Raw genomic sequence first — 21,832 nt, 5'->3', positions numbered from 1 at the left:
CGTGAACGCTGCATTAGGCATTCAGAGCAAGGCTGCTGAGGGAGAAGGCCAGCACTGAGAGGTTGACAGCTCGCTGATCCCATGGGATCACAGTTATAGAGTCCTTGGACAACTCTCCTGACACTCTGCCTTTCTCATTCCACTGAATCCCTCTGCAGCAACTCAGTCCTGGAGACACCCCACAAACTCTGAAAAACTGTATCTGCAAGTAGCAGTCTGAGGGGGGGGGAAACATGACCATTTTAACTGGGATCAGTCGCTGCACTGCACTAAGTCGTCTACACTGGGGTGGTGTGCATTTACCGAAAGCATTTCAGACAGAGAAAAATTCTCCAAACCATGAACTCTGGGGCAGAGGGGGACATAACACTGCAGTCCCCAGTCAACCTTTCTCCACTATTCTCTCTCTCCCTCTAACACACACGGTAGTGATGCACAGTCCTGCGCAGCTATGCAGTATAGGCGCTGCTGCTGATTCCTGCCTCTCCACTGCCAGAGGCTCACAATGCAGCAAGGTGACTCAATGTTATCGTCCTCTCCTAGGAGGCAGCAGCTCCGGCTGAATCAGTGCTAGCTGAAGGGGCTCTGCAGCAAATGCAATAAAGATCTTACAGGCAATCTGATATATCACACCAAGATGGCATTTCACTCCTCAGGCACTAAAACCATGCCCCTGTCCAACACAGATACTGATACACCAATATATACTGAAACAAAATCAATATAATGTGTGACACCTTCATTACCTGTTATTCTTTTAGCAGAATAAAGCTAGCCTAAGTAATGTATGTTAAATCTACAGAAAAAAAAGATCACAGAACAGCTCACCCCTTAATAATGCTTCTATTTATAGGCTACTGCTTTCAAGAAACTTTAGGAACCATATTGGTAATATGATCTTAGACAATAATGTTTTCTTTGATTACTGATAGCCAAAATGTACAGACATCTAAACCAGAGGCTATCAAATATTTCCAATGATTAATGATGAATTAAAGACAAATATCTTTTGAAGTCACATAAGCAGAGACTAGTCTAATCATATAAATAATACCTAAGGTGGGGCAACTCATGACATAGAATAAAAGTTGAAGGTGATGTTGAAGTGAATCATCTTCTGGCAGGTGTATGGTTCCATCTGGATGAAGAGTAAGTACCGCTTCCAGGTCCTGCACTCGGTCTCCCCAGAGGGGCCAAGTGAGCAGGACTGCTGGGTGAGAGATTAGGCTCCATTAATCAGAATGCAGCTTCCCGGCAGTCTTACGGATTGTGGGTTTACGAGACTGCTAGTTAAGAGTAGTCTTTGTGGCCTGTGGTGTCAGCCACTTTTACTTAATATCAGAACCACCATCCCATGATAAATGTACCAGTTGCACATGCAAAAACAAGTCTGCTGAATTCAACTGCTTCACAAACATGTACCACCAAAAGGAGTAACTTCAGGCGTTTAGCCTTTAAGGGCATAACTTTGGTTCAGTCAGTGTAATTTAACAGTTAAATGCTGCTCTCTTGTGGTAAAATGGTGCGTTATGACTGATCACTTCACTACAGTAGTATTTTTCCATCATTAAGCCATCAATACAGTAATTTAGCCTGCAAATGCCACAGAACAAAGGTTCTCATTGATTGCATGTGGAGGCCCAGTCTTAGATCATGTCTCCACCTTTTTTCCCCCTGCTGCGAGTCATAGCTGAGAGGAAGCCTGGAGAGCACAGCAGTTTCTACACCAGGTTGCCTAGGAACCAGAGCCTCTCCATCTAATTATTTAAAAAACACATTTAACAAGGTAACAATAAATCTACACCTAATTTTTTTATTTCACCTTTATTTAACCAGGTAGGCCAGTTGAGAACAAGTTCTCATTTACAACTGCGACCTGGCCAAGATAAAGCAACGCAGTGCGACAAAAAAAACAACACAGAGTTACACATGGGATAAACAAACGTACAGTCAATAACACAATAGAAAATATGTATACAGTGTGTGCAAATGAAGTAAGGCAATAAATAGGCCAATAGTGGCGAAGTAATTACAATTTAGCAATTTACACTGGAGTGACATATACAGATGAGGATGTGCAAGTAGAAATACTGGTGTGCAAAAGAGCAGAAAAACAAAAATGGTCATGAGGCAGGTAGTTGGTTGGATGGGCTATTTACAGATGGGCTGTGTACAGCTGCAGCGATCGGTAAATTGCTCTGACAGCTGACGCTTAAAGTTAGTGAGGGAGATATGTCTCCAACGTCAGTGATTTTTGCAATTCGCTCCAGTCATTGGCAGCAGAGAACTGGAAGGAAAGGCGGCCAAATTAGGTGTTGGCTTTGGGAATGACCATTGAAATATACCTGCTGGAGCGCGTGCTACAGATGGGTGCTGCTATGGTGACCAGTGAGCTAAGGCGGGGCTTTACCTAGCAAAGACTTATAGATGACCCGGAGCCAGTGGGTTTGGCGACGAATATGTAGCCAGCCAACGAGAGCATACAGGTCGCAGTGGTGGGTAGTATATGGGGCTTTGGTGACAAAGCGGATGGCACTGTGATAGACTACATCCAATTTGCTGAGAAGAGTGTTGGAGACTATTTTGTAAATGACATCACCGAAGTCAAGGATCGGCAGGATAGTCAGTTTTACGAGGGTATGTTTGGCAGCATGAGTGAAGGATGCTTTGTTGCGAAATAGGAAGCCGATTCTAGATTTAACTTTGGATTGGAGATGCTTAATGTGAGTCTGGAAGGAGTTTAGTCTATCCAGACACCTAGGTATTTATAGTTGTCCACATATAAATCAACATATAAATCAGAACCGTCCAGAGTAGTGATGCTAGTCGGGTGCGGGCAGTGATCGGTTGAAGAGAATGTATTTCGTTTTACTAGCATTTAAGAGCAGGAGGCCACGGAATGAGTGTGGTATGGCATTGAAGCTCGTTTGGACACTTAAGTGTTTGAATAATAGAAATGACTTCGAAAAAAACATTCAATACAATTGGTTAGCCATCATTAGCAATAAGGCATTTTCAAAATATACTTAACAAAAATACAAATGCTACAATTTCAAAGACCTAACAGTGTAGGCCCTAACTATGGATTTGACATGACCAGGTAGGGGAATAGCGATGGGCTAGCCAATGAGGATTAGTTTCTTCCCACAAAAGCACTTTATTATAGACAAAAATACTCAGACAATCCTGCAGGTGAAGCAGCCAGATGTGAAGGTCTTGGGCTGGCGTGGTTACACATGGCCTGAGATTGCGAGGCCAGTTGGCTGTACTGCCAAACTCTCTCAAACGACATTGGAGGCAGTTTATGGTAATGAAATTAACATTCAACTCACTGGCAACAGCCCCCAGCCATAAGACTCCTGAACAGGTAACCAAATGGCTACCCGGACTTCTTGCATCATGTGCCCCTGACCCAACCTCCCATTTACACTGCTGCTACTCGGTTTATCATATGCATAGTCACTAACTATACATTCATGTACATACTACCTCAATTGGCCCGACCAACTAGTGCTCCCGCACATTGGCTAACTGGGCTATCTGCATTGTGTCCCGCCACCCCCCCTTTGACACTACTGCTACTCGGTTTGTCATATGCATAGTCACTTTAACCATATCTACATGTACATACTAACTCAATCAGCCCAACTAACCGGTGTCTGTATGTAGCCTCACTACTGTATATAGCCCCGCTGTTATTTCACTGTCTTTTTTGCACTATTGGTTAGAGCCTGTAAGTAAACATTTCACTGTAAGGTCTGTTGTATTCAGCGCAAGTGAAAAATAAACTTTGATTTGATGGACAACCCTGCAGTAAGCATGCCAGTTGTACACTCCCTCAAATTGTAACATGTGTGGCATTGTGTTGTGACAAAACTGAACATTTTAGTGGCCTTTTGTCCCCAGCACAAGGTGCACCTGTGTAATGATTATGCTGTTATCAGCTTCTTGATTGGCCACACCTGTCAGGTGGATGGATTATCATGGGAAAGCAGAAATGCTCACTAACAGGGATGAAACCAAACTTTAAAGAAAAACCTTTAATGCATATGGAACATTTGAGATTTTTTATTTTATTTCAACTCATAAAACATGGGACCAACACTTTAAATGTTGCGTTTATATTTTTCAGTATAAGTACCATCATGTGTACTTTCGCCAACCTTTAGACCCCCTCCGCTGAAACAAAACACAGCAGACAAGATCTTTCCAAATTGATATTTATTTGTGAAAAAGACTCCTTACGCCACCAGAGCAGAAGCAGTAGAGGATTCGCTGTAAATTAAGAGGGAAAAGGGATTAGTAAAGGAAAGCTGTGTAATCAACTAAAGTTGAACATCACCAACTCTGACTAACAATAGAAGCAGTCGTATGGTTGATGATCAGGTCTTAAGTCAATACGTGTATATTTGTTGGTATACATTTTCAGCCTGCGGGAAACTGATAATTATCCAGTTAGAGTAATGCCTCTGGCAGTTGGTAACAATTAAATAGAACCAGTGTCAGGGAGATGTATGAAGGGGACTGGCAGGTTGGCACAGAACAGCCATTCTGCTAATTTACCTCCAAGGTTTTATCTAGCACATAAGAAATATCTCAGCTCTTACAAGAGAAGAACAGGACAATGAAATGTGCCATTTACTGAACTAACAAACTGAAAAAATTAAGAGTAGGTACTATGCCTTCATGCTGGCTTGATCTCCCTAAGGCCAATAAAGCAGCGAAGAGTTAATACATACTACTTCCAGTTGGGAGCAAGAACTCTCTTGGTCTTGTAGTAACGAGCCAATCTGTGGATTCTGCTTTCAGTGAGAATCAGACGGAACTTGGCATCCTTGTCCTGCAAGAAAAAAGTTAAGTTAAAAAGCCCTTCCACATAGTCAAAAATCTCAGACAGTCAATGGCAAAGGCGGGTATTACAATTGAGTTAAATTGTGCACTACATGATTTGCCTCCCCAGTCATGGCCCAGAGGCTCTGGGAAGACATAGGAATATGCAGGATGCCATCCCTACCAGCCCAAAGGCTGGGAACAGGCTTGCTGTACAATGTTGTGGCACGGCACTGTACAGTGCTACGCTCCTATAAGCCAATTGGACAGAGCAAACCAAGAGCAACCTTACCAGATGTCCACATTGAGCATCAGTCAATTCATTTTTACAGCAGGGCTGTAATTTAGTTGGATTTTCAAACTAGTTACGCTTGAGAATCCTGGTGGTTTAACAGTCTCCTCCCTCCCTGGAAGTTAACTCGAGACAAACATTTAAAGGCCCTGTTACCTTTCGGTTCCTCTCCAGATGCTTCCTTATAGCAACAGCCTTCTTGATGAGGTGGTACAGATCTTCGGGCAGGTCAGGGGCCAGGCCCTTGGACTTGAGGATCCTCAGGATCTTGTTTCCAGTGACAAAGCGCACCTGAGCAACACCATGAGAGTCCCTAAGGATCACACCTGTAGAGAGAATAGTAGTATCAGCCTTTTCTAACTTCAGTCTCTTGGTATTTTCCCCTCTGTGGTTTGTACTTTGTGTGGTGGTCAACCAAACCCGAAATGTTTTCATTGTAGAAAAATAGACCATGCGTTCAACTTTTTTTCTAAAAAGTATGGCGAGGAAGATAAAATGTGAGTATAATATGCATAGGACAACACTGGGTAAATCTGGAATGATAATGTTGAACCTTGAATTCACTTTCAACGGCACAACAGCTTCAGAGAAAGGCGACAAGGAACGCATTGATTTTAGCACACCTGACAAGATCATACCATTCATTTGATATGGCCGTTGGGTTAGGGTGCATAAAACATTGCCACTAGATGAACTGAGAAGAGAACCTTATGGAAAGGGCTGGACAGTATACAAATTAACTTCTTATGACTGGGGGCAGTATTGAGTAGCTTGGATGAATAAGGTTCCCAGAGTAAACTGCCTGCTACTCAGGCCCAGAAGCTAAGATGGGCATATTATTAGTATATTTGGATAGTTTTAGAAACATCAGTGTTTTCTGTTTGAATGATGTCTGTGAGTATAACAGAACTCATATGGCAGGCAAAAACATGAGAAAAAATCCAACCCGGAAGTGGGAAATCTGAGGTTTGTAGGTTTTCAACTCATCACCTGTCAAATATACAGTGGGATATTGGTCATATTGCACTTCCTACGGCTTCCACTAGATGTCAACAGTCTTTAGAACCTTGTTTGATGCTTCTACTGTGAAAGAGGGGGGGGGGCTCCGAGTCATGGGTCTGGCAGAGTGCCATGAGCTGACCAGGCGCGTTCACGTGACAGTTAGCTTGCGTTCCATTGCATTTCTGAAGACAAAGGAATTCTCCGGTTGGAACATTATTGAAGATTTGTTAAAAAAATCCTAAAGATTGATTCTATACTTCGTTTGACATGTTTCTACGAACTGTAATATGACTTTTCGTCTGAACTTTCACATGGACCTGCCTGTGAGTCTGGATTGTGTACTGAACGCACGAACATAAAGGAGGTATTTGGACATAAATGGACTTTATGGAACAAATCAAACATTTGTTGAACTGGGATTCCTGGGAGTGCATTCTGATGAAGATCAAAGGTAAGTGAATATTTACAATGCTATTCTGACATCTGTTGACTCCACAACATGGTGGATATCTTCATGGCTTGTTTGGGCTCTGAGCGCTGTACTCAGATTATAGCATGGTGTGCTTCTTCCGTAAAGTTTTTTTGAAATCTGACATAGCGGTTGCATTAAGGAGAGGTTTATCTAAAGTTCCATGTATAATACTTGTATCAATGTTTATTGTGCGTATTTCTGTAAATTGATATGGCTCTGCAAAATCACCAGATGTTTGAGGCAAAACATTACTGAACATAACACACCAACGTAAACTGACATTTTTGGATATAAATATGAACTTTATCGAACAAAACATACATGTATTGTGTAACATGAAGTCCTATGAGTGTCATTTGATGAAGATCAAAGGTTAGTGATTAATTTTCTCTATTTGTGCTTTTTGTGACTCCTCTCTTTGGCTGGAAAAATGGCTGAATTTCTGTGAGTTGGTGGTGACCTAACATAATCGATTGTGGTGCTTTCGCTGAAAAGCCTATTTGAAATCGGACACTTTGGTGGGATTAACAAGATTACCTTTAAAATGGTGTAAAACACTTGTATGTCTGAGGAATTTTAATAATGAGATTTGTTGTTTTGAATTTGGCGCCCTGCACTTTCACTGGCTGTTGTCATATGCATCCCGTTAAACTTCGTATGGCTGCAATCCCGTTAACGGGATGATATGATAACAGCCAGTGAAAGTGCAGGGCGCCAAATTCAAAAAATTCCTCAAACGTACATGCTGAAAAATTCAGCCATTTTTCCAGCCACATGATAGGAGTCACAAAAAGCACAAATAGAGATAAAATTAATTACTAACCTTTGATGATCATCAGATGACACTCATAGGACTTCATGTTACACAATACATATATGTCTTGTTCGATTAAGTTCATATTTATATCCAAAAACCTCAGTTTACATTGGCGCCATGTTCAGAAATGCCTCCAAAATATCCAGAGAAATTGCAGAGTGCCACGTCAAATAACAGAAATACTCAAACTTTGATGAAAGATACATGTTTTACATAGAATTAAAGATACACTTGTTCTTAATGCAACCGATGTGTCAGATTTCAAAAAGCTTTACGGCAAAACACAATATTCAATCATCTGAAACCAGCGGTCAGCCACAAAAGCAAGCCATACAGTTACCCACCAAATTGTGCAGTCAACAAAACAGCATTATAAATCTTCACTTACCTTTGCTGATCTTCGTCAGAATGCACTCCCAGGACTCCCACAAGAAATGTTTGTTTTGTTCGATAAAGTCCATCATTTATGTCCAATAGCTATTTTTGTAGCGTGTTTGGTAAACAAATCCAACGTCAGGAAGCGCGTTCACTAAAAGCTGACGAAATGTCCAAAAGTTCCGTAACAGTCAGTAGAAAAATGTCAAACGATGTATTGAATCAATTTTTAGAATGTTTTTAACATAAATCTTGAATAACGTTCCAACCGGAGAATTACATTGACTTCAGATGAGCGATGGAACAGAGCTCCCTAATGTGAACGCGCATGGTCAGGTCATGGCAGACCTGACTAATTCCCCTCTCATTCGGCCCCCCTTCACAGTAGAGGCATCAGACAAGGTCCAAACTCATCCATATCTCGCTGTGATTTCAATAGGATCTTAGTTGAAAATCTACCAGCCTCAGAATTCCCACTTCCTATTTGGATTTTTTCTCAGGTTTTTGCCTGCCATATGAGTTCTGTTACTCAGACATAATTCAAACAGTTTTAGAAACTTGAGTGTTTTCTATCCAATAATAATATGCATATATTAGCAACTATGACTGAGGAGCAGGCCGTTTACTCTGGGCACCTTTCATCCAAGCTACTCAATACTGCCCCTGCAGCCATAAGAAGTTAACGGGATCCCAGCCATAAGAAGTTAACTTCTCTAGGATAGGGGGCAGCATTTTCACATTTGGATGAAAAGCATACCCAAAATCAACTGCCAGCTACTCATCCCCAGAAGATACCCAGAAGATAAGATATGCATAGTTAGTAGATTTGGATAGAAAACACTCTGAAGTTCCTAAAACTGTTTGAATCATGTCTGAGTATAACAGAACTTATTTAGCAAGCGAAACCCCGAGGACAAACCATTCAGATTTTTTTTGTTTTTGAGGTCACTCTTCGATGGATTTTCTTTGGGAATACAGATTTCTAATTGACCTTCTTGCAGTTCCTACCGCTTCCACTGGATGTCAACAGTATTTAGAAATTAGTTGAGGGTTTTTCCTTTGTGTAATGAAGTACGGCCATTTTGAATCAGGGTCACTTGTTGTGTACTGTTAGATAGAGGCGCATGACCAGAAAGCATACTACAGATTGTTTTAATCCTGTATTGAACACAGATCATCCCGTCTCCAATTTATCGATTATTTACATTAAAAAATACTTAAAGTTGTATTACAAAAGTAGATTGAAATGTTTTGGCAAAGTTTACAGGTAACGTTTGAGATATTTTGTAGTCATGTTTCACGAGTTGGAACCGGTGTTTTTCTGGATCAAACGCGCCAAATAAATGGACATTTTGGATATATATATATATCGACGGAATTAATCGAACAAAAGGACCATTTGTGATGTTTATGGGACATATTGGAGTGCCAACAACAGAAACTCGTCAAAGGTAATGAATCATATTTTTTTTTCTTTCTGCGTTTTGTGTCGCGCCTGCAGGGTTGAAATATGCTTATCTCTTTGTTTACAATGGTGCTAACTCAGATAATAGCATTGTTTGCTTTTGCCGAATAGCCTATTTGAATTCTGACATGTTGGCTGGATTCACAACCAGTGTAGCTTTAATTTGGTATCTTTCATGTGCGATGTCATGAAAGTTGGATTTTTATAGTAATTTATTTGAATATGGCGCTCTGCATTTTCTCTGGCTTTTGGCCAAGTGACAGTAGAGTCCCGCCTAAACTCAGATTTTTGGATATAGATATGAACTTTACCGAACAAAACATACATGTATTGTGTAACATGAAGTCCTATGAGTGTCATCTGATGAAGATCATCAAAGGTTAGTGATTAATTTTATCTCTATTTGTGCTTTTTGTGACTCCTCTCTTTGGCTGGAAAAATGGCTGTGTTTTTCTGTCGCTATGTACTGACCTAACAATCGTTTGGTGTGCTTTCGCCGTAAATCCTTTTTGAAATCAGACATGTTGGCTGGATTCACAACAAGTGTAGCTTTAATTTGGTGTCTTTCATGTGTGATTTCATGAAAGTTGGATTTTTATAGTAAATCATTTGAATTTGGCACTCTGCATTTTTACTGGCTTTTGGCCAAGTGGGACGTCCCACATATCCCAGAGAAGTTAACAAGGTCCTTACCGATCTGAGAGGGAGAAAGACCCTTCTTGGCGAGCTTGAAGATCTGCTCTTTGACATCATCAGATGTAACCTTCAGCCACTGTAGAACAACATTTCAGAGGTTGAGAGACCGATTTCCCCCTTGTCCATTTAGACTTTTATTCACAGTAGCGATCCTTCGTTCGATATTTAGCTAGACTCTGCAATATGACATGCACATTCCAGTCAAAGTTGACTCAATGATGATATATTGGCAAACCATGTGGTCACATTACCAGGTTAACAAGATTAATAACCATATTATACAAACTGAACGCCAGTTGACCATCCAAAATGTTCATGACATTGGAACGTTATGAACAACTAGATACTTACGGTGGGCACACTGCGTCTGTAGGGAAGTGCAGACTGGGACAGGCCCTTGCTGAAACAGAAAGAAAGTAGCTGTAAGTCGGTAGCTACAGTAACTACATTATGATGACAAATAGCCATGGGCTGCTAAAGCCACGCTTGGACTAGAAATAATGCATTTCAAGGGCCTCCCGGGTGGCGCAGTGGTCTAGGGCACTGCATCGCAGTGCTAGCTGCGCCACCAGAGTCTCTGGGTTCGCGCCCAGGCTCTGTCGCAGCCGGCCGCGACCGGGAGGTCCGTGGGGCGACGCACAATTGGCATAGCGTCGTCCGGGTTAGGGAGGGTTTGGCCGGTAGGGATATCCTTGTCTCATCGCGCTCCAGCGACTCCTGTGGCGGGCCAGGCGCAGTGCGCGCTAACCAAGGGGGCCAGGTACACGGTGATTCCTCCGACACATTGGTGCGGCTGGCTTCCGGGTTGGAGGCGCGCTGTGTTAAGAAGCAGTGCGGCTTGGTTGGGTTGTGCTTCGGAGGACGCATGGCTTTCGACCTTCGTCTCTCCCGAGCCCGTACGGGAGTTGTAGCGATGAGACAAGATAGTAAATACTAGCGATTGGATACCACGAAAATTGGGGAGAAAATGGGATAAAATTATAAAAAAAATATATATATATAAAAAGATAATGCATTTCACCTAGCTAGTTATTTGGGTAGTGCAGTACTGTATAACTAACTAGATACCTAGTTGGCTAGTGCGGTACTGTGTAACTAGCTAACGTAAACTCACCCCATTCCGTACAAATGTGCGTAACCGCGACATTCAAACGAGGCTACAAAGAAAACTAATGGGACTGTAGCGACTGTGTTGACTTCAAAATCGGGGGTGTGAACTAGGTTTCTATTCAAGCGTTGATCGACATGGTAATGGCGCTATAGTATTGGAGAAAAGTTTTTAAAAAACTGACCCTCCGTTACATCTTGACGTGTCATGTCGTAACGTGCAGCACGCATAAAGCAACTATTTCTGTCTTTCAATCACTCCACCAGGTGTAGCACTTCTCTCATCGTTTAAAAACAAGAAATGGACAGTGACGGGGGTAAGGGGGGATACCTTGTCATTTTTTTCGTCATCATTGCATGCGATCATCATTCTCAAAGCCGCTGTTTACTTCTAAGATCACTTTAGCACCGCCCTAAAAACCCGATTCAAATTCGACACAAACCTTCAAATAGGTATGTAATGACACATTATATAAACTCTTTATAGTGTTTTATTTACATTTTAGAGGCGATAAGGTGATAAGTTTAACAGATCGAGTGAAAAAAGCTGTTTTCCCACACATTTGTCCTTCTCATTACCACGCATTAGTTTCGCTTCCCCACCCGCCATTTTTAAAAAGACCTGACGGGGCTCATTCCCTGCTTGAATTATGCAGAAACGGGCAGTCTAGGTCATGTAATCGATTTTGTTGTAAAGGGGAGAAATTGTGATTTACAATGGTATTGACATTACAGTTGATCTGGAAGTATTACGTTTTTGGGGCGCTAAAATAAGGGCAATTGTACGGACCAAGGCGATGTACGAGTTTACGTTAGTTACCTAGCTAGTATTGGGTAGAAACTATGGCTAACTGGTCTACATTACGCTAACGTTAGCATTAGAATGGGCAAATATTGTCATATGGTTTAGGTCGACGATTTAATCGAGCGGGTTCATTGTTACCATTCCAGTATCAACGTATATATAACTAAAAACCTATATAATTATTCTAATGACTGTAAACCATCTGCTAACTTGGTAGGACTGTGTGCGCGGCCATCATGGCACTGTGTCGGTTGAACGCTAGTTGTTAGCCAGTTAGCTAGCAATAACTACTGGTGAAATATTTGAACAAATGTGTAGACAAAACATCTGTTGGGGTTGATGAGAAACTGTAAAACGAATAAAAAGTTCCAGCTACAGAGAACAAAAGCCAATATGCTAATTATTTCCGAATTAAATGCATGCTTACCCAGGAGCGTGCATGCGACCCATGATGGCGTTCTCAAGGAAAAGAGAGGCAGAAAAACGTGCGCCCTTTCGGAAGTAGAGCTTTTAATCGGAAATGACGTAGGCTGAAGAAGAAGAAAAATTATGGTAGGACTAGCGAATCATTTAAATACAAATGGCTGTTGTGTTTCATATCGACCACGGAATGAGTGACATTTTTTATTAAATATTTGCATAATGATATTAGGAAACGTAAAATAGCGTCAGTGCAATTAAAATAGCTACATTGTGTGTGTTTTATTTTTATTCTGTGGTGGTTTATGTGACATGTTTGTTTTTCAAATACAGTGCCTTGCAAAATTATTCATTGCCCTTGGTGTTTTTTCTATTTTGTTGCATTACAACCTGTAATTTAAATTGATATTTATGTGGATTGAATGTAATGGACATACACAAAATATTCCAAATTGGTGAAGTGAAAAAATAATAATAATAATGAAAAGTGGTGCGTGCAGATGTATTCACCCCCTTTGCTATGAAGCCCCCAAATAAGATCTGGTGAAACCAATTACCTTCAGAAGTCACATAATTAGTTAAATAAAGTCCACCTGTGTGCAATCTAAGTGTCACATGATCTCAGTATATATACACCTGTTCTGAAACGTCCCTGAGTCTGCAACACCACTGAGCAAGCGCACCATGAAGACCAAGGAGCTCTCCAAACAGGTAAGGGACAAAGTTGTGGAGAAGTACAGATCAGGGTTGAGTTATAAAAAAATATCCAAAACTTTGAACATCCCACGGAGCACCATTTAAATCCATTATTTAAAAAATGGAAATAATATGGCACCACAACAAACCTGCCAAGAGAGGGCCGCCCACCAAAACTTACGGACCAGGCAAGGAGGACATTAATCAGAGAGGCAACAAAGAGACCAAAGATAAGCCTGAAGATAAAAGATAAGCCTCCACAGAGGAGATTGGAGTATCTGTCCATAGGACCATTTTAAGTCGTACACTCCACAGAGCTGGGCTTTACGGAAGAGTGGTCAGAAAAAAATAAGCAAACACGTTTGGTGTTCGCCAAAAGGCATGTGGGAGAGTCCTAAAACATTTTGAAGAAGGTACTCTGGTCAGATGAGACTAAAATTGAGCTTTTTGGCCATCAAGGAAAATGCTATGTCTAGCACAAACCCAACACCTCTCATCACCCCGAGAATACCATCCCCACAGTGAAGCGTGGTGGCGGCATCATGCTGTGGAGAAGTTTTTCATCGGCAGGAACTGGGAAACTGGTCAGAATTGAAGGAATTATGGATGGTGCTAAATACAGGGATATTCTTGAGGGAAACCTGTTTCATTCTTCCAGAGATTTGAGACTCTTAGCATACTGCTAAAGCAACACTCGAGTGGTTTAAGGGGAAACATTTAAATGTCTTGGAATGGCCTAGTCAAAGCCCAGACCTCAATCCAATTGAGAATCTGTGGTATGACTTAAAGATTGCTGTACACCAGCAGAACCCATCCAATTTGAAGGAGCTGGAGCAGTTTTGCATTGAAGAATGGGCAAAAATCCCAGTGGCTAGATGTGCCAAGCTTATAGAGACATACCCCATGAGACTTGCAACTGTAATTGCTGCAAAAGGTGGCTCTACAAAGTATTGGCTTTGGGGGGGGTGAATAGTTATGCACGCTCAAGTTTTAAGTTTATTTGTCTAATTTCTTATTTGTTTCACAATAAAAAATATTGGGGAAAAAATTTGCGCCCAATTTTTTTATTTTTTATTCCAGGTTGTAAGGCAACAAAATAGGAAAAATGCCAAGGGGGGTGAATAATTTTGCAATCCACTGTAAACTACACCAGCGGTAGTCCCTATAAAATGAAGACCATTGTAATCGTTAGTAAAATATGTTCTTTGCTACTTTCTGTATCACTGACCCAGTCTTAGTCTGACACTTGACCATGGACTGAGTATCTGACCTAATCTCCTGACTAATTTGGAGCATAATGTACAGAAAACCCTAGTGGTTGTGCCAGTAACCGAAATGTTGCTGGGTCGAATCCCCGAGCTGACAAGGTTAAACTCTGTCATTCTGCCTATGAGCAAGGCAGTTAACCCAATGTGTCCTGGGCACCGACGATTTGGATGTCGATTTAAAAAAAACATTTTTTCTTTTTAAAAATTCGCCTTTATTTAACCAGGTAGGCCAGTTGAGAACAAGCTCTCATTTACAACTGCGACCTGGCCAAGATAAAGCAAAGCAGTGCGACACAAACAAATGATATTGTTTAGGACCATGAGCATGGCTGAGGTGCACCCATGACCAGCTCGGAAACCAGATTGCATAGTGGAGAAGGTACGTGGGATTCAAAATGGTTGGTGATCTGTTTGTTAAATTGGCTTTCAAAGACCTTAGAAAGGCAGGGTAGAATAGATATAGGTCTGTAACAGTTTGGGTCTAGAGTGTCTCCCCCTTTGAAGAGGGGGATGACCGCGGCAGCTTTCCAATTTATGGGGATTTCAGACGATACGAAAGAGGGTTGCAACAATTACGGCAGATACTTTTAGAAAGAGAGGGTCCAGGTTGTCTAGCCCAGCTGATTTGTAAGGGTCCAGATTAAGGCAGCCCCCTGCACCTCTGATTGTGTGGTTAGGTTAAATTCATTCAGCTGTACAACTGACTAGGTATCCCCCTAAACGTATCATACATGTGAAAGAGACAGAGTATAATGATTGATGCTGGAGACGAGAAGCAAGTACAGGGAGTGAACATTTACTGGAAAACGGATATCAAACCAAAACAAGAACAGTGTCTGGACAGGGGGAACAAAACGACATAACAACAATAATGCTGACACGGGGAACAAACTGAGGAACAGACAGATATAGAAGGGCAATCAACAAAGTCATGGAGTCCAGGTGAGTCCAATATTGCGCAGCTGCGAGTAATGATGGTGACAGGTGTGCGTAATGAAGGACAGCCTGGCGCCCTCGAGTGACAGTAACCCCCCCTCTAGGCGTCCCACCTGGGCGAGCCTGACGGGCCGGGCGAGGCACGGGTGTTGGACAGGGCGTGGGCACCTTGTGAGCCGGCTGAGGCGTGGGAGCCTGGCGAGCCGGCTGAGGTGTGGGAGCCTGGCGAGCCGGCTGAAGCATGACGTGGAGTGGGCACCGGCCGAGCCAACCAAGGCAAGAAGACCACTCAAGCCAGCTAAGGCATGGAAGCCCGATAAGCTACCTGAGGCACCCCTAGTACAATCGGCGACGGCACCCAGACCCGACGTCACCAACTATCACAAAAACTCCCTGATGCTTCCTTTAGTGGTGTCAGCATTCTGTAAGGATCGACGCTGGAAACGAGAAGCAAGTACAGAGAGTGAACTTACTGGAAAACGGACATTAAAACAAAAACAGCTTCTGGACAGGGGAACATAACAACAATAATGCTGACACAGGGAACCAACTGAGGAACAGACATAGATAGGGCCATCTACAGAGTAATGGAGTCCAGGTGAGTCCAATATTGCACGGCTGCGCGACATGATGGTGACAGGTGTGTGTAATGAAGAGCAGCCTGGCGCCAGAGAGGGAGAGCGGGAGCAGGTGTCACACAGAGGCTGACATCTAAAATATTCAGATTTTATTAAAATATTCAGATTTAGGACATCAATCATTTCCTGAGCATTTTAAGGACATCTCAGTAGGGAAAACGGCATACCGGGTCACCACAGCATCCTCCTGTAAAGGGAACAGAAGAAGAAAAAAAATTAGTAGAGAGAATTAAGAGAAATTTTAACATTTGTTACTTTGATTATGCAGTGACTGTTTTACCTGCTCGTGCTCCTCCACCTTAGTCTTCTTTGTAGTAGCAGCCTCCTTCTTTCCCAGGCAACAGAGACATCTCAGTCTCCTCCAGAAGGAGGCCTTCTTATTGGAGGAGTCTTTACTTGCCACTTTTTCCACAGCCATTATTTCCATTGGGGTCTCCTCAGGCACGGCCTGGCTGATCAGGTGGACCACCTTAGTCTCATCTTCCTCATGGATACTGGTCAGGGTCTGTTCAGAGCACCCTGACCTCAGCGACAGGGAAGACATTGCCCGGCTCTTCGATCTCTTCCTTGGCACGGTGGGAGAGGGATACTTCTCCAGCGGAGGCATTCTTTCTTGTTGGATCAGTTCCTCACAGCGTGGGTAGATTGCAAAAGGCCATGACTTATCCACACAATGTGAGGACAAATGGCTAATAATGCTTCTCTCATTAGAGTCATGTTCCTTGGAGCCCCAAGCGGCTTTAGGAAGAGGTGGCATTGGTGAATGCAAGGATGTCACGGATGCAAGGAGTTGGGAAACAGAAGGCACTGGCGTTCCCAAGGACGTTCTGGATGCCATGATCGGGCTTATGGAGATCCCAGTGAGTTCGCTGACCTGAACCACTCGAGACATTTCTTCAGTGAGCTCCTCTATAGAAGGGGCCATTGATGAACGAGATGGACTTTGATCCATGACAGTTTCTAGATAGATCAATCCATTGATCACTCAAGCAAAAAAAGTTATTATTGCTCTTGCTCTGAAAATAATTGCACAAATCAAAATTACATTATAATACAACGCTGGTAATCATTGAATTTGGCAATGTTTCCAATTTGTCCTGATGGTGGCACTATGTGGCCAAAGCTTGAACCTCAGAGGCTTGCAGCTATATTTGAATTTGAAGTTGACTGATGGCTAATCTTGATCCACTTGACAAATAGAATGCACATGTCGTCATTCATCATGTAACAACATCTGCCCTCATAATGATTATGATGTAATAATCATAGAAATATAATGATTCCAATTATAATGACTCATTCTATGGTCATAATGATGATAGTTTATGGATAAAATAGCTCAGAGCCATGTACAATGAAAAAATATATAAAAACAACATGTAGAGTGTTGGTCCCATGTTTCATTAGCTGAAACAAAAGATCCCAGACATTTTCCAAATGCACAAAAAAATTATTTCTCTAAAATGTTGTCCACATTTGTTTTTACTTCCTTTTTAGTGAGCATTTCACCTTTGACAAGATAATCCATCCACCTGACAGGTGTGCCATATCAAGAAGCTGATGAAACAGTATTATCATTACACAGGTGCACCTTGTACTTGGGACAATAAAAGGCCACTCTAAAATGTGCAGTTTTGTCACACAACACAATGCCACATGTCGCAAGTTTTGAGGGAGTGTGCAATTGGCATGCTGACTGCAGGAATATCCACCAGAGCTGTTGCAAGTGAATTGAATGTTAATTTCTTTACCATAAGCCGCCTCCAATGTCGTTTGGGAGAATTTGACAGTACGTCCAACCGGCCTCACAACCGCAGACCACCTGTAACCACGCCAGCCCAGGACCTCCACATCTGGCTTCTTCACCTGCGGGATCGTCTGAGACCAGCCAACCGGACAGCTGATGAAACTGAGGAGTATTTCTGTCTGTAAAAAATCCCTTTTGTGTGGAAAAAGTCATTCTGATTGTCTGGGCCTGGCTCCCAAGTGGCTGGGCCTATGCCCTCCCAGGCCCACCCATGGCTGTGCCCCTGCCCAGTCATGTGAAATCCATAGATTAGGGCCAAATTTATTTATTTCAATTGACTCATTTCCTTATATGAACTGCAACTCAGTAAAATCGTTGAAGTCAAATCAAATTGTATTTATCACATGCGCCGGATACAACAGGTGTAGTAGACCTTACTGTGAAATTCTTACTTACAAGCCCTTAACCAACAATGCAGTTAAAAAAATAGAGTTAATAAAATATTTACTTAATAAACTAAAGCAGGGGTTCTTAAACTTCTTCAGCCTGGGACCCAAATGAGAAATTCTGTGTTTTCCTGGGACCCAAGCTTAGGAAAATATGCCACTATATGTAAATATCGGTACATTTCATTGCCCTTATGCCTAAAAAAAGCAATATAGATAAAAACAAATAACAATGAAATACCCATAAATATCTTTTGTTTATTTTTCTCTATTAAAAACACTCTTACATATCTGTCTAGGTTGGAACTGTTGCAGTTAAAATACAATAAATAATTTCATTCTGAACTGGAATAAACAGATTGATCACATCACACAGATGTATAACAGAACACACACAGGCTTTTTGATTGTGCAACCCTAAATAACAGTACAGAGTTGGGTATGGCTACCTTTTCCTGTTACGCTCCTTGCCTATGGAATAGCCTGCAGACTAAACTTAAACTTGAGACTCTTGTCCCCCTTGCCCATTTTAAATATTTATTGGAGGATTTTTGTATTGCTTGTAACTGTTTCAGTAATGCAAGTTCTTGTGCTGTTAGGTTATTCCCCTATGTGTAAATGTAATCTGCTGCTGTATTTTTTTGTGTTATCTGTGATTGTTTTGTTTGTCTTGTTTAGTTTCTTAATCATTGTACCTAAACTGTATGTGTTAACATGTATACGCAGGGCCCAGCTATAAAAGAGACCTTGGTCTCAGTCTGTGTTCCTTGTTGAAATAAAGGTATAATAATAATTTAAAAAATTCAGGCCTACTGTACATCTTAAGGTATACATTATTGTTGATAGAAAGTCTAGGTTGGAACTGTTGCTGTTAAAATACATGTTTTATTCTGAACTGGAATAAGCTGATTGATCACATCACACAGAAGTAGCTCAGAAAACACACACATACACACAGTCCTAATGAGAGGTGTGTGGCTGGTTGAAGTTTTCAACAAGCATGTCTATTCTGGGATCCGTTTTTGACAGTGCAAAACTGAGGTCATGCTCAGCATTGACACTGCTTCTGTACTTGAGAACCATGAATTGCATAGGTATGTGGTGCCAAGCTGGATCAGAATATCTACTGCTTTCTCAGTTAGGCAGGAGATGGCTTCTTACTGCAGATGAACAAACCAGAACTGTGTGACTGTTTGCCTCAAAAAGCATCTTGTTTCAATCAGTTTATTCCAGATCAGAATAACAAGTATTACTTGTAGTAGCAACAGTTCCGACCTAGACTTGTTTTCAACAATAATTTCTACAGTAAAATGTACAGTAGGCTTGACTTTTTCATCTTCATCTGTACTGTTTCTTAGGGTTGCACTATCAGTAGCTAGTTAGCTTGCTTTGGCTAACGTTAGCTATTAGCTGTGCAACGTTACAAACCCAGGGGATTGTTTGAAAGAGACACTCACATCTACAAACTATGCGAGATAGTACTCCCTTATTTCTGCTTATCACCACTTGTTATAAAATGACAATGCCTTGTTAGTTGACTACATTTTTCACTTTCGAAGCACTGTTTCCCGACGCATTCTTCACTGTTCTTAAATAACTCCCTGGGTTTACCGTCATGTAGTGCCTGGATGTTTGGTCAGGACGTGTGTTACGTTCCCCAGTTTCTGTGTTCTGGTTTGTATTTGAGTGTGTGTGTTTCAGGAGAAATTCCTGTAACTCCCCAAGCAGCTGATTGGTCGACCCCAGGCTAATTGATGATTGGAGCTGACCCCGCCCCCTCGTCAAGAAGCAGCTGACTCTAATCACCATTGCCACCAGAAGATATAAAAGCCAGTGTTCTGTTCAGAAGAAGGAAGATCATGAGAAAGATTAGAGAGAGAGATTTTTTTTGCTCTAGAATTAGATTGTGATATAGTGTTGGTTGTTTAACAGAAAGTGTGGTATGTAATGTGTTTGTTGTTGGTAGCAGCTTTGATATGTTCTGTGTTTGTTGCTTTGTCAAAGCTTCTTTAGTGGCCTGAGTTAGTTTACTCAGTTTTGTTGTAAGGTGTTTGTGAAATTGTTAATAATTATTCTGTTTCATTTGTTCCCAGGGGGGAAGGGGAAGGCACTTAGGGAGTGCTTAGGCAAGAGGCCCGAGGGCATACATATACCCATAGTATATTCAATGTCTAGGCACACTAGGTAAGACCTGGGCGGACCACCCCCTGTATTTTGGTTAGGGCACCAGGTGGTGCTAAGTTAGGTAAGTTAAGTGGGTAGGCAGGTTAGATAGGAGAGGGGGAGCTTTGATATTTACTTTCTTTCCTTTGGTTCCGTCCAGACCCTTTTCCCCATATTACCGTGTAGGAAATAAATCCTAGTAAACGGTAAATTCTGCCTTTGTCATCCTTACTCGCACCTACAGTCCATACCTCTTTCGCTTCACGGGGAGTTGAGTTGTAGCAGGGTGTTGCGTTCCCTCTTCTCAGAGGCGTGCATAACAACGTGTCGTTTTATTAATTTGTTCGTTTTGAGAAACTCATTAATAAGCACTTCTCCACACAAAACACATTGTCGGCGCTCGTAATTTCTCTGTATGAAAGAGACAAAAAGCAATCACTGTATTTTCGTTTCATGACGATTGAGCTCAGTCAGAACTTGTGGCTAGCATGATTCCATTTCATGACAGCGGTTAGTGATGGCGAGTGGGAATAACAAGTCAGTGGCTTGAACGACAGCGCTGCATCGTGTGGGTCGCAGAGTGATCTTCAAGGAAACTTCAGAAAAAAGATCCGGTAAACCGCAAAGCACACGGGCATATCCCGCTACCTCTCCCACACACGCAGCTTCCAAACTAGAGCAGAGGCCGCTAAACAGGGAGCGCACTGAACCGAGAGCGCAGTTGCACTTTAAATAATTAAACATTTACGTCGCGACCCACCATTAACAGGTCCGCAACCCATACTTTAAGAAACGCTGAACTAAAGTTTTAAAAAATCAAATCAATCAAAAAGTAACACAAGAAATGTACATAACAATAACGAGGCTATATACAGGTGGTGCCGGTACTGAGTCAATGTGCGGGGGTACAGGTTAGTCGAGGTAATTTGTAAAGTGACTATGCAAATATAATAAACAGCGAGTAGCAGCAGTGTCAAAACAAAGGGGGGTTCAATGTAAATAGTCCGGGTGGCCATTTGATTAGATGTTCAGCAGTCTTATGGCTTGGGGGTAGAAGCTGTTAAGGAGTCTTTTGGTCCTAGACTATCAATCAATCAAGTTTATTTTATATAGCCCTTCGTACATCAGATAATATCTCGAAGTGCTGTACAGAAACCCAGCCTAAAACCCCAAACAGCAAGCAATGCAGGTGTAGAAGCACGGTGGCTAGGAAAAACTCCCTAGAAGGCGCTTCGGGATGGTAGCAGAGAGAACAGTCTATGACTTGGCTGCACCGCCTAGTCAATAGGTCCTGGATGTCAGGAAGCTTGGCCCCAGTGATGTACTGGGCTGTAAGCACTACCCCCTTACAGTCAGATGCTGAGAAGTTGCCATACCAGGCGATGATGCAACCGGTCAGAATGCTCTCGATGGTGTAGCTGTAGAACTTTTTGAGGATATGGGGACCCATGCCAAATCTTTCCAGGCTCCTTAGGTGGAAAATGTGTTGTTGCGTTTATATTTTTGTTCAGTATATTTAGAAAAACACATGCATGTCTTGCCGGCATAGCTAATATTTGTAGCTCAATAATGTTCACTCATACAATAACCCTGCAGGAAGCTGCTCATCAATTTTCTCATTAGTCCAAGCAATCACATTAAACCAACTCAATAAAGT

At 42.0% G+C, this 21,832-nt stretch overlaps 1 protein-coding gene, 2 non-coding genes and 1 pseudogene across 3 annotated transcripts; all 4 read right to left on the bottom strand.

The window, feature by feature from the left end:
• Positions 1-4,204: 4,204 nt before the first annotated feature.
• LOC120049196 (40S ribosomal protein S13-like) lies at positions 4,205-12,376 on the bottom strand. The gene is made up of 6 exons (XM_038995432.1): positions 12,289-12,376; positions 10,301-10,349; positions 9,947-10,025; positions 5,279-5,448; positions 4,740-4,840; positions 4,205-4,275 (listed from the first exon to the last, which is right to left on the bottom strand). The coding sequence occupies exons 1-6, from the start codon at positions 12,309-12,311 to the stop codon at positions 4,242-4,244; spliced, it is 456 nt and encodes a 151-aa protein (XP_038851360.1). The 5' UTR covers positions 12,312-12,376; the 3' UTR covers positions 4,205-4,241.
• LOC120057372 lies at positions 4,509-4,637 on the bottom strand. The gene has a single exon (XR_005477912.1). It is a non-coding gene; the product is annotated as a small nucleolar RNA SNORA19 (small nucleolar RNA).
• Positions 4,931-5,138, bottom strand: LOC120057251 (annotated as a pseudogene).
• On the bottom strand, positions 5,665-5,796 carry LOC120057334. Its single transcript, XR_005477905.1, has one exon. It is a non-coding gene; the product is annotated as a small nucleolar RNA SNORA68 (small nucleolar RNA).
• Positions 12,377-21,832: the final 9,456 nt, after the last annotated feature.

This window comes from Salvelinus namaycush, chromosome 1 (genome assembly GCF_016432855.1).
Source record: "Salvelinus namaycush isolate Seneca chromosome 1, SaNama_1.0, whole genome shotgun sequence".
Lineage (NCBI taxonomy): Eukaryota > Metazoa > Chordata > Actinopteri > Salmoniformes > Salmonidae > Salvelinus > Salvelinus namaycush.
This window is presented reverse-complemented; position numbering and strand designations above follow the sequence as displayed.